General features: G+C 42.1%; 1 protein-coding gene across 1 annotated transcript; it reads right to left on the reverse strand.

Annotated features, from left to right (window-relative positions):
- Positions 1 to 4,034: 4,034 nt before the first annotated feature.
- On the reverse strand, positions 4,035 to 17,639 carry LOC140231156 (sodium-dependent phosphate transport protein 2B-like). Its single transcript, XM_072311305.1, has 6 exons — positions 17,541 to 17,639; positions 10,177 to 10,300; positions 7,850 to 8,125; positions 7,248 to 7,552; positions 5,589 to 5,730; positions 4,035 to 4,990 (listed from the first exon to the last, which is right to left on the reverse strand). Exons 1-6 carry the CDS (start codon positions 17,637 to 17,639, stop codon positions 4,035 to 4,037), a joined length of 1,902 nt encoding a protein of 633 aa, XP_072167406.1.
- Between the last annotated feature and the right edge of the window lie 310 nt (positions 17,640 to 17,949).

Here is a 17,949-nt window from a genome sequence, read left to right on the forward strand (position 1 = left end):
CCCCCCCCACTCCTCAGTACGGATTTACGCCGTTGGTCCAAAGTCCATATATTTTCCAAATGATAATTCTGAAATCATTTTAATCGAATAAAAGGGTACATTTCTTGATACGACTGGAAATGCATGTCATCTGTTCGTAACATGTTGGTATTAACTCTCAGTGGAAGAATACAGGCGATGGTATGCATGGTAAAGCCATTGACCTCTATCAGAAGATGATATTTCTGTACAGATCACAGGCGCGGTGGAGCACCCCAATTTGCATCTCATTATCGCCCCGTTCTATTTGAATTTCCAACGGGCATCCACGGCTGCCCGAAACTGTGTGCATGAAAAAGTCAAATCTTTACCTTCTCCTTGTGCCGCTATGCGTGCCGCTAGTAAACTCAAACTTCCCACACTATCTAAGTTTTTAAAAATCTTTCTTTTGATGAAAAAATTATGAAATTTGCTGCACTAGAACTTGAGATATTAAAGCGTTTTGAAAATCACCTCTCGCAAAACATGCTCTCTGTTTTTTTCCGACTGGACTATGGCCGGGCTCCAATGTGTCCGAAATTGGCAACATAGGTTTATCAGACCTCAATCCATATATGGTGAAAGTTTTCGCTTGGTTCCACCTGTACTTTGTGAGAAATCAACATGTTTCTACAGGGTTTGGAATAGAAAATTGTAGTAAGCGAAACAATTGAAAATGACGTCATTTCTTTTCCCGTAATATTGGGCATGCGTGGTACGTGAGATTCAGGATTTCGTGCGCATTGTTGGTTTGCATATGACGCAGTCAATTTTGCTGAGTGTCGCACGGTGGTGACTGCTGAGCTGCTGCCGCGCACGCTGCATGCAGCAAAGCGTTGTGTGTGCTGTGACATGCAACGCTATAGTCACGCGATTATATATACATGGGACCGACCTGTACACTTTGCGTTCGTGTCATTTTTGACATCACCTTCTGTTTTTTCCGACACAACCATGGCCGGGAATATTACGGTATGACATTTAAAATGCAAGCAGATAAATAAATTTCGGTGTACTTTGTTCGAATGGCGCTTTGGTTCCGCAATCACACTTCGTGAATTTTAGGATGATTTTCGAGGCATATCTTTGGTAATTTTGCTCGCCAGGTTTTCGCTAAAATTTCACATTTTATCATTGTCAAATCCTTTAATATGTTACATGTGCATATTCGGACATGTTTTCAAATTCAAACTAACTCAATTTTAATCCGAAAATAGGTTTCCTTAGATTGTTATTAGCTTGAGAAGTTGTTTACTTTTTCTCAACTACGCGAGTACATGTTGTTTACTTTATGCAAATGAGGCTCGGCTGCCGATGGATTTCTGCGAGATGATTAGGGTGCTCCACCGCGCCTGGATCAGTGGGTACACCTGAAAATGCCTGCAAATATTGCACACTGCTATTGTAGTCAATTTGCACGAAACAGGAATTCAGATAAATCTTGCAAAAAAGCGAGTCAAATATATTGACTGAGTTTCTACTGTTTTCTTCTCAACATCAAACAACTGCAAGAAACGGACTCAAGCCATTCGTGATCAAAGATTTCAAACAAGAATAATACAACACACACCCTGCAGTTTCCAGTACACATTACAACACCAACCAAATATGATATGAATTAAAGTAGATAATATGATATGACATTATGATTAGTAACGTTGATGAATTCATATACTGTATTTGAGAAGCACATTTTCATGACAAATGTCACTGTCATGGAATTTACACTATAGGACCTACATGATCACTGGATTGGAAAGAGTTGAGGTGTTGCCTCAAATTTCGATGTCCATTTTTATTGTGTGTATCATCATATATACAGATGACAGAATTTTCGTATATATTTTGAGGATGTACAAGTACGTTGATAGCATAAACAGGAACATGCTAGTCTACTTCAGAGACCAGTATTAATAAAAATAATTATAAGAACGAAGTAAAATTCAAGTCGTGTGTGTTTGTAATAATGACTGAACATGACGGGAGTGTAATGCAGCAAAACGCATTTCCAGGGGGTATCATAACCTATATCTTTTTTTTTTTTTCAATCTACTTAATATCGCACTAAAAACAGTAAGTATACATTAAGGAAACAGTAAAAGGAACAACAATATGCCGCAACAACAATGTCAACAACAACAACGTATGCGTGTACAAATCAAATTAAAACTGGAACCCTCTGAAGCAGCTAGTGCTTGTAAATAGGGTCCAGAGCAAGACTTTTTGGAAAAGTTTCAGGAAACAAGAAATTTCTTATACCAAGCTAACCGATCACTCATATCAAACATTTTAAGCGAGACTAATCAATTGGACGGTGTCATGTCGCACAGTGCTCAGCTCACTTACTCACTTGATATTCATCAGTACTGAATTCAAGATACTTTTTGTTGTGAATGTAAAACATTTACTGTCATAACATCGATTTCGATCATTTGAATTGTTTCACATTCCACTTCTGAGTATAAAACAGAGCACGATCATTATTTTGTCGTCTGATACAGACGAGACCGCCAGCTGCATTACTCTGCGACGAAGCCAGGGCAAAAACTGCAAAATCTGATGAATTCCGCAAGCACTGTGAGTGGCAGGTAAGATTTGAATTGATTTGAATAGTAAAAATCAAGAAAGACAATGGTAACAGCAGACCATTTAACAAAAGACAAAGCCTCAGTTATCATTGAAGCCTCTTCAGCATAAAATATACACGTCGTATGGATTGTATCTTACCTATAGAATAGCTGCGTTCAGAAATATAGTATCATATTCATCGTACATAAACAATGAAGACGTAGTACTGGGATATACGCAACTCGAAGACAAAATGATATGTGTATAAAACCAGTTTCAAGAGTCAGTGATAAATCTATTTTTCACACACGGGGTACTATCTTGGATACATGATTTAAAATAACTGGAATACAACCTCAAGTACAGACCAAATCATCAGACGGATTTCGAAATGTATAGCCACATTGCAACATGTCGTTCATTATGACTTTTCTCTTATAAAGTTCGATGCTCTACTATACGCGTAAATAAGAAATCGATAAGTCCATATGGCCATGCGTAATTATGTTAATGGCCACCGTCTGATTATGCATCAAACGTTTATATAATTACATCACATTGTGTGCCTTGTGTAAGTTTCACTTTCAATGTGTTTCTAATATTTCAGATCTCCACTATGAGATATTATCAATAGATTATTTCCGGAAACTATACAAATTGAAAGCATAGAAAATAATCACTGATCTACGATCGTAAAGTCTGATTATGCAAGTCGATCATAAAGCTTTAATGCTATGGATCTAAAGCACCATTTCTTAAAAGAAAAGAAAAAAAAAGAAGAAGAAACAATTAGATCAGATAATTATAATTACCATGAACACCACAATCTACCAAGCTGCTTGATTGTTTTGTGATAGCTGATATCTCCTGCAGATATTTTAGTTTCAATGACTGCTTTCAAACTGCAGTCAGAGTGGCGATTGATTGCCACAATTTTGTACTTATGGTACTTATAAGTCGTTGTGAGAAAAGGGAGTGTCTTTTTTCTCAGCCTTTGATTAAGAAAGAACAATGATTCGTTAGACTGAAAGCAGTTGATAGGGGAAACAGACAAAGCCATTATAAAGTGTACTATTAGTCTGTCTTTACTACGAGGAGACTGCAAAATAGAAGCCTAGCTTTTCAGCATGTCTCCTCCATTTCCTGCAACTTTAATCTTAATTTAATCTCATTTGATTTTGTGATGCGTTGTGATGTTTCTTTGTCAATACATTGTATCGATATTGTGTTATTTTGTGTATGAAAATTTGTTGCATTGTTGGAAATGAAATAAACGAAATGAATGAATAAATGAATTAAGCAAGATACATATTGTAATCTCGTGGGTTAAAAAAAAACCCCACTTTTTCGTTGGGTGGGATGAAGAGATCTTTGGAAAATGTCCGTTTTTTAAAATCCACTGCACCCTATTTTTTTTTTAAAGTCCATGACAGTCAAGTGAAAGAGCTTCACAGCGGCGAATCAAATTCCCCATTAGCTTTAACATCATAATCCAACGCCTTATTGTCGTAGCCCATCTCTTTACCGTCGAATCCATTCTGCCTTTTCTCAAAGCCCGAGTTTCCGTTGGCCACGATTCGCTGCTCGTCATCGCTTGAGTACTTGTTTCGACAATACCGACAGCCGAAGACGTAGTCGAGCGGCTTTAGCGAGTGCATCCACCACGGCAGGAAGTCCCAATTTCTCAAGACGGGCGGTAAGACGCGTGGGGCCTTGTGCTGGAGGACGTTGATGATGACGATGATGAGCACCGCGAAGAGGAGGATGCCGCCAATGACGAAAAGATAGATGTCCCCGGCGACGGAGAGTCCAAAGGCGAGGGCGGGAACAGCGAAGAACATCAAGAGAAGGTAGAAAATGGCGAACCAGCGGTACTTTGCCGTCGTGTTTCCAAGAACTCGCGCCATCGTGATGGGAACGACGCGCATGAAAGGCAGCGGATACCAGATGATGATGCCAAAGATGTTGAAGAAGAAGTGGGAGAGGGCAACCTGGAGAGCGTTGGCGAGATCCTTCCCCTCGTTCGGCAGCGCGGCGATGATACCCGTGGCGGTCGTCCCGATGTTCGCGCCCAGGGTGAGTGGATACATACGCTCGAGAGTGATGACACCGATGCCGACAAGGGGTGTGATGGCGGAGGTGAAGATGGAGCTACTCTGGACGATAAACGTGCAGGCGGCGCCGATAATGATTGCAACGTAACCGGTGAGGAAAGCCAGATAGCCAGGGAAATCGGCGTTGACGAACTTCTTGATGACCAGGGCGATGCTGCCTCTAAGCATGGAGTGAAGGAGCTTGACAATGCAGATGAGGCAGATGCAGAGGAGGGCGAGAGCAAAGATGAGCATGATGATTCCGGCTTGGGTGTCGGTGAGTCCAGAGTAAGCGAACCAATGCCAGTCACCTGCAAACAACAAACATACATTATAATACCATGATTCAGGACTGCGAGTGAGAAGTATTTGATATAGTTTGAGATCTTTTTCAAGTGACACAGAAATGGGAGGGGGGGGGGGGGTAGTCTTTGTCTGTATAGACTGTGGATTTCTGTGCATTTCCATCCAGATAAGGAATTGAGATGTATCGTGCTGATTACTTAGACCCGACGTTATCAAAAATAATAGTGGGCATTCCAGCCAACGTAAGGTCAAACATCAACCCACTGCTCAAAAGATCTCCACAGATTTTGTGTACCTGCCCCTCTGGGTGTGTGATTGTAACCAATAGTCTGTATTTTTACTTCGGAACCGAAAAGTGAAATGGCAAATCCAGTTATGTACCAAGCACGGTATTTCGTTATTATAGCGTTTCATTTTCGAAAGCAGCAATATCCTGAAATGTTGTTGAGAAGTTTTCTACCTGTTGTCATTGCTAACAATCCCTTTACTCAAACACTTGCTGACAGCCATCGAAATCTGTCTCTGCTCTAATGGCGTCACGGTGGATAGCATGTATTGGGAAAGAAGCGAGAGCGGTAAAAGTAAGAAATAAATGCAACTTACACTCGGGGGGCTCGGTAGTTGTCATGACACCCGTGACGGTGTCAGCCTGCATCGGGACGGATGGGACCTCGCATGTCTCGAGAAGTCGAATGTCCGTGAGATTCTCATTCTCGGCGAGCTTAGTAATGGCCTTTTTGTCGATCTGGTTTTGTATAATTGGGGAGTGCGAAAAACAAAAACAAAAAGCAAAAACGAAATTAGGCATGGTAATCTGGTTTCTTAACAACCCTCAGATTACAACACGTCGGTTGAGAAAGATAAGGGCGTTAAGGTGGACTTATGCCATAGGTTATCACATAGTTTTCACTTTTCACTCAACGAATGATTTGGTATTTGCAGCCACCATGATGAATACCGAAAATGAGACAACGTCTTCAGACTTCAGAGGCAGGCATATTACATGCGTTTTCTAATTTAGAATCAAATGCCTTTTTTTGCCAGTGTTCAATTCGTATTTTGCTTAATGTTGGTACACGCATTTGTTTACTAAAGATCGCAATCGTGCAGTGTGGCAACTGCGACACTGACGAATATAGAGATGACAGCACAGTTATGCATGGGCTCGCTAAAAACTAAATTTAGAACGGATGGTAAATTATTGGTGAGGATGAGAATCGAGCTTTCATTTCTTTTTTGCAAGATACTGAGAAAATATTTATGAAATGTTACAGAGCATACCATTCTAAGAGGATTTCAAAGTTTATTCGATAATGGCTGCGATATCCAAAAACAAAGGAAAAACAATAGATCCCAATTAAACGTGGTTCCACCGTTTATTTGTATCGCTAGCTTGTTTTGTAGGCTATTTCTAGCCACTTCAAAAACCAATTTTCATCAAATAAACACTTAATTTCTCATGGAATTCCACGTTTTCTCATGTATTTTAAGAGGTTTCTCACTATCTCATCAAAAAAGTTAGAAACCTGGAGCCAGGTCTCAACCAAACTCATACCATCCCTTTAAAAACCTGTGACGTGACATTGCTACACTTCATCAGATATGACAGGTTAATAGGCCTACACATTTTTCAAAGATTCGGTTTAAAGAATCGCAGATCACAGGAAACTGTGCGTGTGTGTATGTGTGCGTGTGTGTGTGAATGTGTTTGTGTGCTTGTGAGACGGAGGGTTTATAGTATGATTAAGACGAGGGGGCATTTCATGAAGCATTTTGTCCGACAAATTTGCTCTCAGCCAATCAGATGGAAGGATTTCATTAGCTTGTAACAGTTGTCTGAGAAATAACCGACCAAAACGCTTCATGAAATGCCCCCCAGATGTCTACACCCTTATAATCACGGTGAATATAGCATCAAGCCTTTGTCATGACGGCGTGACAGATTTTTACTCTAAAGATGCGTTTACGCCGAGCACGGCACGGGCAACGGTTTTTGCAAAGGACGGTGCATCAAAAGGAACCACGTTTGGTTCTGTCAAAAAAGAATCAGTAATTCGGTACAAAATCACCGAAATGTTGTTCTTACGTTAACATCAAGAGCAACGAAACCAACAGTAGAAGATGAATTTTGTAATAAAAACTATTAGCGGAGATGTGATATTGTAACAGAACCAGATACAGTTCCTATTGGCGCACCATAGCAAAAACTCGGACCGTTGGTTGCCGTACCGTACTCGGTGTAAACGAGCCTTAACAACCTACCTGGATGACCCAGTTGGTGAAGGGTTTCGTGATGACCTTCAGAATCTCGATCTTGACGTTATTCTGCTCGATGTTGGCGCCTTTCACGATGGCGTCGGTGAGTCGGTAGAGCGGCTGGCAGATGACCTCGAGAGGCAGTAGGATGAGCACGGCCAGCCAATTGAACATGTCGTGGACGGTGGCGCCGCCGAAAGCTCGCCGGAATTCATCCTTCTTCTTCGCTTGGCCCAGTGAGACGATCGTGTTCGTGACAGAGGTACCAATGTTGGCACCCATGATAATTGGTATGGCCAACTTAACATTTACTAGAGGGGATATTAAATGGAACAGAAGCAACCATTACTATCCAAAATGGTTGATATTTTTTCTCGTTTATTCTTTGTTTACGTATAATTATAGTAGTAAATATTTCAATTTTACTGTCTAATCAAAACTGACTTGCCGAATATCGTATTGTATGCGGTTGCTTATGTCTCAACATTTATTTTTAGATACTTACCTGACTGTCTTGTGTTTAAGTCACTTTTTTTTTATGGTAAACTGAACAATTCGAAGGGATAACTATAATGTCAAGAAAGCTGAGCTAGAGACTGGACACTTACGAATGCCAGCCGACGTCATGGACACCACGATCGACGTCGACGTGCTGGAGCTCTGTACGAGCACGGTGACGAGCACGCCGATCATAAGGCCGCATACCGGATTCTGGAGCAGCTCGCTGTTCTGCAGTACCTCACCGGCCGCCTCGCCGCCGAGGAGACGGAAGGCGGTGGCCAGGAAGTCGAGGGCACAGATGAAGAGGTAAAGGAGCCCCAGGAGGAGCACGATCCTGCAGATCGTCCAGAGCACGAACTTGAATTTACCCAATGTCGTTCTCTCTGTGGCGATGGAAACGACATGAAACGAAAAATACCCAACAATGAATATTGTTGTTTTGTATACATAAATATGTAGTGATATGATTTTCACTTCTCCGACAATATAAAACAAATAAAGTAAAACAAACCAAAAAACACCAAAAGAGTTGAATATTCAGACGTCTTTACTCGTCTTACACCTTCTTCAAAGTATAGTGAGTATAACCTTATGCATGGCTCGACACTAACTTTTTTGTTTGGTGGCCCGATGGGGCCACCAAAATCCTAAATTTCAAATTTTTGGTGGCCCAAGAGAAACATTTGGTGTCCCGAAAAAAACCCCCCAATAAAAACATTAAAAGTCCTTTTTTTATGGTTCAAATATTAAAGTTTTATGATAGTAAGAATTAGAAGTTGGACATATCTACTCATAAATAAACTTCAACAAACTTGCAACACTGCACTCTCAGGCACTCATTCAGTCCTTTTCATCCATCCTTTAAACAAATTTAACTGCTAATTTCCGGCGCAAAAAGTTACGAATTTATTGATATACTTTTCAAAAAAATTTGGTGGCCCGAGGCGGGCCACCAAATTTGCCCTTTTTTGAAATTTGGTGGCCCGACTTTCATTTTTGGTGGCCCCGGGCCACCGGGCCACCGTTAGTGTCGAGCCCTGCCTTATGACAAAATGATTGAACCCCTTCTGTTTTCCCTCCCAGCCTATATTAAGATCTTAATAAGTCAAAATATTTTAAATAGTAAATTGCAAGCCTAGATCAAGCGAGACTTTAAAAGAATGACTCATCACCGACAATCCCAATGGCAGCTGATGTATAATGAGGTATGATGATGCCGGTACAGACGTACTGTACAGACTAAAGTGAGCTTTCGCAAGCACAACGCGGCCGGTAGTTGAGCGTGCCGCGCGCAAAAATTTGCTTCTGCCCATGATCAAATCCGAGAAGCGTCCCATCCTGGGGAAAACGAGAACGGTACTCAGCCAAAATAGCGTCTAGTTCCGATGCTTCGCAGGCTCGAGCCAGCCAGCCAGCCAGCCAATCAGCGATCTAAGCGAAACTGCTTAGATATAGGGACGGGAGTCCGAGTGCGGGGACTGTCACAGCTGATTGCTTCTGCGTACCCTAGGTCTTCTCGTCGCGTAGCGAAAGCTCCCATTTAGCACAACTGGAAATGCGAGCAGGGACAACGGTAGAAGAGAAAAAGAAAAAATAAAATGGGCACAAGAACAACAGGTCATGCAAAGCACATGTGTGCTTAGACAAAACAAACACATAGAAGAAACAAAATAAAACACGACAAGACATCAAACCAAACAACAATACCGAGCTATTCAAAGTCAGTACAGAAATTTCATGTCGAGTGAAAGACCACCTTCAACGAGACGCAAAGAAAGAATACGAATAGCGCCATCTATAGGTGAATCGTACAGTTATAACGAATAGCGAGCTCCCCCACCACATTTCCCTCATCTCACAACCACCGCAGGGCAAGCTGTGATATACCCCTCTCTCCCTCCCGGTTGCGACCAATTTGTAGGAAATATCAGTGATGAATCATTAAAATCTAATTTGATCGACAGAGTCTTTAAGTGATCAATGAAGACCTCTGTCACGAGTTCCCCAACTATGTACTACTGAAGAAAAAAAAAAAAATATTGCCGTGTCAAATCAGTTCGTGGGTTAGCCCGACCAGACTCCGTGCGAAGCTCGCGACATTATTTACCAAGTACGGCGTACAGAGACAGGGATGTGTAGTTATTCCTGGGGTTGCAGCTGTTTTACTTGTGGTCTTATTGTTAACATTAAAATCGTCTGCTAATTTTGGTATTTATAATCATAAAACCAACCGGGGACATAAAGTTATAAAGTTTACACACTCAGACCTGTTATTATATTAACGCATCCTGACACGGTAGATACACACTCGCACACACACGCACACGCACACGCACACACACGCGCGCGCGCGCACACACACACACACACACACACACACACACACACACACAAGCATATACAGTCATGCAGAGCTTTACGGTTATCGCTTTACCGCTGAATTTGGTGCCTGGGTCGAGTTCTTCGAGAGCCACTTCCCAAGGATCATCCTTCGCTTCTTCTTTCTTCTTACTTCCTGCATGGCCATTCTCTGCCTGATGTATGTCCTTTTTCTCCGGCTGGAAGAAAAAGGAAATGAGTATGCAGATAAGTTCCGTAACTCATGATTATCAAAATAACTGCAATTTTATACCCAAAGAGATTTTTCTCACTCATGATAAGCTCTTTGGGTGTACCCTTGTTGTCGACCCCATCAGCTTCTGTTTTCCACGACGCTACTATACGGAAAAAAAAAATGATAAGCCCTTATTACACTTGTGTTTCTTAACCCCGGACTTTCTCTGACCCAGGACTATCGTTAGTCCCGTACCAATTTTTTCAGCTTTTTACACTGGCCAATTATTAGTCCCGTACTATCTCTTGTCCGGGGCTAAGGAGAAAACTGACCTTTTTACACTCGTATTTCTTAGCCCCGGACTTTCCAAACCACATGAATATTCATGATTACGCTGTGCACTGTACACGTACACGCACGCACCGGCAGCACTTGATTACCTCGTTTCTGATTGGTCAGTGGGGGGTCGGACTTCGTCTCCGTCGCTTAGCCCCGGATTATTTTTTCGTTCTGTTTACACTCACTTGCTTGGCACCGCAATTGCGGTGCTAACCCTGCTATTTTGCAGGGCCAGATAGTACGGGATTATCGGTGGGGCTAGCCCACTTTGGCAAAAACGAGTGTAAACAGAAAGTGGGCTAAGGATATTCCCGTACCAACGGTGGGGCTAAGGGGGGGGGGGGGGGCCTTAGCCCCACCGTTGGTACGGGACTAAAGGGCTTTTTACACTTGTGTTTCTTAACCCCGGACTTTCTCTGACCCAGGACTATCGTTAGTCCCGTACCAATTTTTTCAGCTTTTTACACTCGCCAATTAGTCCCGTACTATCTCTTGTCCGGGGCTAAGGAGAAAACTGACCTTTTTACACTCGTCTTTCTTAGCCCCGGACTTTCCAAACCACATGAATATTCATAATTACGCTGTGTACTGTACACGTACACGCACGCACCGGCAGCACTTGATTACCTCGTTTCTGATTGGTCAGTGAGGGTCGCACTTCGTCTCCGTCGCTTAGCCCAGGATTATTTTTTCGTTCTGTTTACACTCACTTGCTTGGCACCGCAATTGCGGTGCTAGCACCGCAATTGCGGTGCTAACCCCTGCTATTTTGCAGGGCCAGATAGTACCGTACTATCGGTGGGGCTAGCCCACTTTGGCAAAAACGAGTGTAAACAGAAAGTGGGCTAAGGATAGTCCCGTACTATCGGTGGGGCTAAGGCCCCCCCTTAGCCCCACCGATAGTCCGGGGCTAAGCAAAAATTTACAAGTGTAAAAAGCCCTTAAGCAAAAATTTACAAGTGTAAAAACCCCTATAGATAGAGAAGATGTGCGTGCGCGCGCGCACTTTTTACTACGAGATTGAAGGGCTTTTTACACTTGTGTTTCTTAACCCCGGACTTTCTCTGACCCAGGACTATCGTTAGTCCCGTACCATTTTTTTCAGCTTTTTACACTCGCCAATTAGTCCCGTACTATCTCTTGTCCGGGGCTAAGGAGAAAACTGACCTTTTTACACTCGTATTTCTTAGCCCCGGACTTTCCAAACCACACGAACATTCATGGTTACGCTGTGCACTGTACAAGTACACGCACGCACCGGCAGCACTTGATTACCTCGTTTCTGATTGGTCAGTGAGGGTCGGACTTCGTCTCCGTCGCTTAGCCCAGGATTATTTTTTCGTTCTGTTTACACTCACTTGCTTGGCACCGCAATTGCGGTGCTAACCCCTGCTATTTTGCAGGGCCAGATAGTACCGTACTATCGGTGGGGCTAGCCCACTTTGGCAAAAACGAGTGTAAACAGAAAGTGGGCTAAGGATAGTCCCGTACCAACGGTGGGGCTAAGGCCCCCCCCCCCCCCCCTTAGCCCCACCGTTGGTCCGGGGCTAAGCAAAAATTTACAAGTGTAAAAAGCCCTCGAGTGTCCAAGAGAAAGAAAATAAAAAGAACGGCAAAATGCGGAAGTGTAGGTCTGTGTGTGCGTGTGTCTGTGTAACGAGTGTCCAGAACATGGAAAGTCTTAGGGGTAAAAAGGTTGTAAGGAACACCTGCCAAAATGAATAAGTATTCAATGGAAAGGGTCAATACTTTATTCGACGCATTACCCAAACAAGCCTCATGATAACATTCCAGCATGCAGATAAAGATAATCTGTCGTTCTTTGAATGGCCTAAAACAACACTTTGAGTCAATAGTGACAAACTATTAAAGCCACCCTAAGATGCTTGAGAGTCTGAGTAGGTATTGAAACCTTAGGCAAATATTTCAGTAATCCGCACTTGAATTGGAATAGAAATATGTTAGGTTCTATAACAGGAATGGTAAAAGCGTTAAAGAAGGGCGTGATCACCGTGTGATGTGATGGGAGGGGGGGGGGGGGTGCGCTGTAGCATGGGGAGAATATTCCACCTACCAATCATTGCCACCAACAAGCCAGTTAGTTCAGAGTTAGCCCATGCATGGACACATTGGTCCGAATTACCTTATTCTTTTTCAGTTGGCTAGGGGCATTACACTTGTTTTTGAGCATAAGCTAATGCGTAATGCATAAACTTTACGTAACAAGTATTATGGAATTCATGGAACATGTCCAAACAAAGAATGAACTTGCGTAGACCAGATGACCAGAATGAGCCATCAATTAACACTTGGGAAAGTATCCAATTCATTATCTTGCATTGAATGTATTAACAATCTCTTTCTATTGATATTGCCAAATACTAGGTGTTACAAAAAACATTTCCCACTTTTGATGCTTAATAGCTCAAAAACTATGTATCAGATAAAACTGTCATTGATATGAGTAAATAGCTGAATAGTGTACAATTTAGTTGAAGGTGATTTGAATATGAAAACCTATATCTGTTTCACAAAATCTATGATTAATTTGAAAGTTAGGTTCCAGATTTTGGTCAAATTTTAACCCTCTGTACAAAACCTGAACTTTACACAGAAACTAATGATGTGTATGTGAGTGTGTACTTACAATGACCCTGAACAATGGACCTGGATACCACCTGTTCAGAGCTCTGCTCCAAGGCACATGAATGCTTTATTAATCATTCATGATGATTGCCCTGGGCACTGCTAGGATCTGAATTCCTAGCAATGGGTGAAATGCATGAACATGAAAAAAGTCAGCACATATTTCCACGTGCTTGCATACACCACATTTCAGAATGAATAAAGACTAGCTGTGATAGTGGAATTCCTCATGAATAAATAATGAGCATTCAAATCCTCCTCATTGTCCATGACCATTGTCTGGGTGTCAACTATACACTTCCATACTGACCAAAACTTCTGTGCAAAGATAAGGTTTTGTACAGAGGGTTGAAGATATAGAGCAAAATCTGAAACCTAACTGAAAAATTAATGCTTAATTGAATGAAACTGAATTATGCTGTCATTTTAAAATTGCCTCCAGCAAAATTGTACACTATTCAGCTATTGCTCATATCAATGTCAGTGTTATATAGTTTTTGAACTATTAAGGATCAAAAGTGGAAAATGTTTTTTGTAACACCTAGTACCACTATTGCTGTCAGGTGGATGTGCTGGCAAGCAGCAGTTATAAGGATTACATGAATAACCATTACATCACAGATGCTTATTACCCCATTGAATGAAAAAACCAGCTTGCTTGTTGGTACGAATGACCTTTCTTCTGCTCATGCGCAAAGTGGAACTGCGAACTAGCTTAGGCTGCGTTCACATAGAAGTATACTATTCGGGTATTCGGGCTCGTTTTTCGAGGGCACGCGAATAGCTTGAATCGAACGATAGGATTTCCTCACACCGGTTCACATAGGAGGGCACTATTCGAAAGTACCGAATAGCTGCGAAAAGTATAGCAAAGTGGGAATCGAACTTGTTCGATTTTCTTGCAGCGTATACCGTCTCTCGTTTATGAAATAATGACAATTTTGGTCTGGATTTGCCCTTTAGCAAAAATAAGCATGTAGAGTGACATTCTGATGCAGTTTAGAAATTGTTAATAAGATTTGCTAGGATGTAGGAGGAAGAAATCCTCACTGCATGGGATGGTGAGTTGACGGTGCGGGTGATGGTGTATTCGGGGCCCGAATAGCGAATACCGAATAGCGAATAGCGAATACCGAATACCGAATACTTCTATGTGAACGCAGCCTTATGGTGCGCTACACTTTGACCAAACGGGCCTGCCATGACTGCCGGGAACATAGTGCGAACATAACATTACCAGGGTATTCCTGAATTGCTAAGTTGATAATATCCACCATTCTATAGCAGAAAGAGAAGGGCAAATAGAGGTATAGTTATGTTTAAGGCTGCGTTCACATAGAGGTATACTATTCGGGTATTCGGGCTCGTTTTTCGAGGGCACGCGAATAGCTTGAATCGAACGATAGGATTTCTTCACACCGGTTCACATAGGAGGGCACTATTCGAAAGTACCGAATAGCTGCGAAAAGTATAGCAAAGTGGGAATCGAACTTGTTCGATTTTCTTGCAGCGTATACCGTCTCTCGTTTATGAAATAATGACAATTTTGGTCTGGATTTGCCCTTTAGCAAAAATAAGCATGCAGACTGACATTCTGATGCAGTTTAGAAATTGTTAATAAGATTTGCTAGGATGTAGGAGGAAGAAATCCTCACTGCATGGGATGGTGAGTTGACGGTGCGGGTGATGGTGTACTCGGTGCTCGAATAGCGACTAGCGACTAGCGACTACCGAATACCGAATACCGAATACCGAATACTTCTATGTGAACGCAGCCTTATGGTGCGCTACATTTTGACCAAACGGGCCTGCCATGACTGCCGGGAACATAGTGCGAACATAACATTACCAGGGTATTCCTGAATTGCTAGGTAGGTAATATCCACCATTCTATAGCAGAAAGAGAAGGGCAAATAGAGGTATATGTTTTATGCACAAACAGTTGTTTTCAACGTTTTGATGTTGAAATCGGCAGATAGGCATGTATGCTTTCTGCATTGTCCAAATCATGAAGAACGAATAAACACCTTAATGACATACCCTCACACTCACCCACCTCACCGCAACGAAAATAAATGAGACCTTACAATTAAACCACACCGATCGAGTGTGTGTGTGTGTGTGTGTGTGTGTGTGTGTTTAATGATGACGTTGAATGCCCGCGTATACACACATACAAGCAATCCCACACACAAAAAATAGACGCAATCTTTGCACTGAATACACTACTGGCTTTCAAACAATGACTGTGCCGGTATAACAAAGGAACATCGGAGGTGGCTTGTTCTTGAAACAAAAACTACTGTGTGCTCATTCGATCCTTACTGGGCTCACGGAAGTTGGAAGCACTATACGCCAGCGCATGCGAATATCGTGCAGAGCAGTCTTCAGCACAGAACAAAAACCAAATTCAACAAACAGGTGATAGCTTGAATGCATAATTTCCATGGTGTGTCTCTGAAATTCTTAAATTATATAGGGCCCGTATCGACAAGTAGGAATTTTGGTCAGGTTCAATGGGCTGCCGAAAGGGCATATCTCACGTCACTGGAGGAGACGTCGCCCCGAATGCCGATCAGTCGCGGCGTCTCATACTGTTATTATGAACAAATCCCTTTGCTGGCACCTGACACAGAAAGCTATATACTGGGATGAGACTATCGACTAACTAGTCAAAAACAAACAAACAGACAAACAAACAAAACAAAACAGAAAAACCGGATTGCGCTGTCACCACGAAAGCGGCTCTAATTCTGCGCCCGTGACGTCTCCAAACAAATTGACAACTAATTTATTCTCCTGGAATTCTCAGGACTTCTCCGAGACGTCTCCACAACCAACTCGACATCGTAGCCGGAAGGTCGTAGAGAGGGTTACCGCAATCTTCGAACACGTCGGGGACAAAATTAGTCTCCGGCCGCAACGTGGCCGCAAGTAATGGAGACGTAGCCAAGACGTCACAGAAACGTCTCCGAGACAAGCCGCATGTAGACTGGAAAAAGTCTCCGGAAAAAAAAAAATCAAACAAGTTCGATTGTACCGCAACTCGACGGAAATCGCGCTTACAGACGTCGCAGGGACGTCAGGTCCAAGCCATTGAGATACCCACTTACGCTATTGGAATAATTATTACGAATAGGCCTTTTGCCTTTCCCACGTGAATCCTGCATGAAGCTATCCCGTCCATCAGCACATGCTGTACACACTCGGTGTTTTAAAACCAACTTGCACACATCAAACAATCATGCTCCAAGCTTTCTTCTTTTAATTGGAATAACGTTTTGCACACCGACATAAATGCTTGAAGTATTTGTAAATTTTTATTTGGGGAGAAAGGATCAGTTCTATCCGTCATTGTGTTATCAAGTGATCAAATATTACTTTCACTGACTCTTATAGTCATAAGGGCATTTACCCCATAGATGATTAATTTGTAATGCGATGGCGCTTCAAGTGTCACGTATATTATGTATCTTTTACGTTTGAGAGGAAAAACTCTTTCCATATTTATATTTTTCATGAAAGCATCTATCTTTCAGGCTTAACTACCTTTTCTCCTTCCAATCCAGGTCCTGGCAATGTGACACCATGAAACATTTATTATAATTACAAATAGCATATGGCGTGAAGTTTGATAGCACGCGACGATCCCCGTGGAGTTGGTGACAAATTACAAACCTAACCACCTCTCAAATTAGACACTTAAAATCCGAGTCTCGAATATATTGGGCATTTCGTGTCAATACATAACACACAATCAATAATGGTTATAGTGAAATATGCTTCATGATATGAAATTATGGTCGACTTACCATGATTACTGTTGATTCAGAAACGATGTCTGGTGTAAACGCTAAATATTCACACTGGCATTGACTTGCAGTTACAAAAAGGACCTGTCACCGGACAACACGCGAGGAGTCCGAATACGATAATTGTAATTAGGGATGGTAGGCTATGAAAGTTTTTCAAAACCCTTGTCAATGACTTTGAAGGGGACAGGGGAATGTTTGTTGAGTTTCAGAAATGTGCCTGGTCTAACAAGGCGCTGATGTCCTCCCTACAAGAATTCGGCACGGACGCGAATGGCATGAAATTTTTTTTTTCGAGACACATTTGTTCTCTTCTTAAACAATAGAGCCTGGTTCAAATGCTTGTGGAAGTGCCGCCTTTGGACCCCCTTTTTTTCTCTCTATCTAGCCACACCCCTTGCTCTATAGTCATGTTAATGAGTCCAGGATGGAGGTCAACAAACATACCACTGTGTTAAGATCGCGGAGCAGGGCGCGGGTTTGTGTGCATGTGATTGCCATGAGTGCGATACCTTTCACTGGTTCAGCGCACCATGTGAACGCCATGGGGAATTAGGTCTTAACCAATCAAATACAAGATTATTATTTTTTCTTTGTCACATTGCATGTCAAGTAATAATGAATTGGAGCATCGTTATTTGGATTCCCCATAACTTTGTATCCTTCTATCACTTGTGTTGTATTTGAATATCCGTGTACTTTGGAAACTGTCAAATAAAACCTTGTATATCTGCAAATGAGGGAGAAGGAAAGAAAAAAAAAGCAAACAAAAGGATGGAGGTACTTCGGGATAGATATTTGCTATACTTTTTTAATCTTCCATTGCGGGGCATTTTTAAGGATCCTTGCAGGGTTA

This window comes from Diadema setosum, chromosome 7, assembly GCF_964275005.1.
Source record: "Diadema setosum chromosome 7, eeDiaSeto1, whole genome shotgun sequence".
NCBI classification, from domain to species: Eukaryota; Metazoa; Echinodermata; class Echinoidea; order Diadematoida; family Diadematidae; genus Diadema; species Diadema setosum.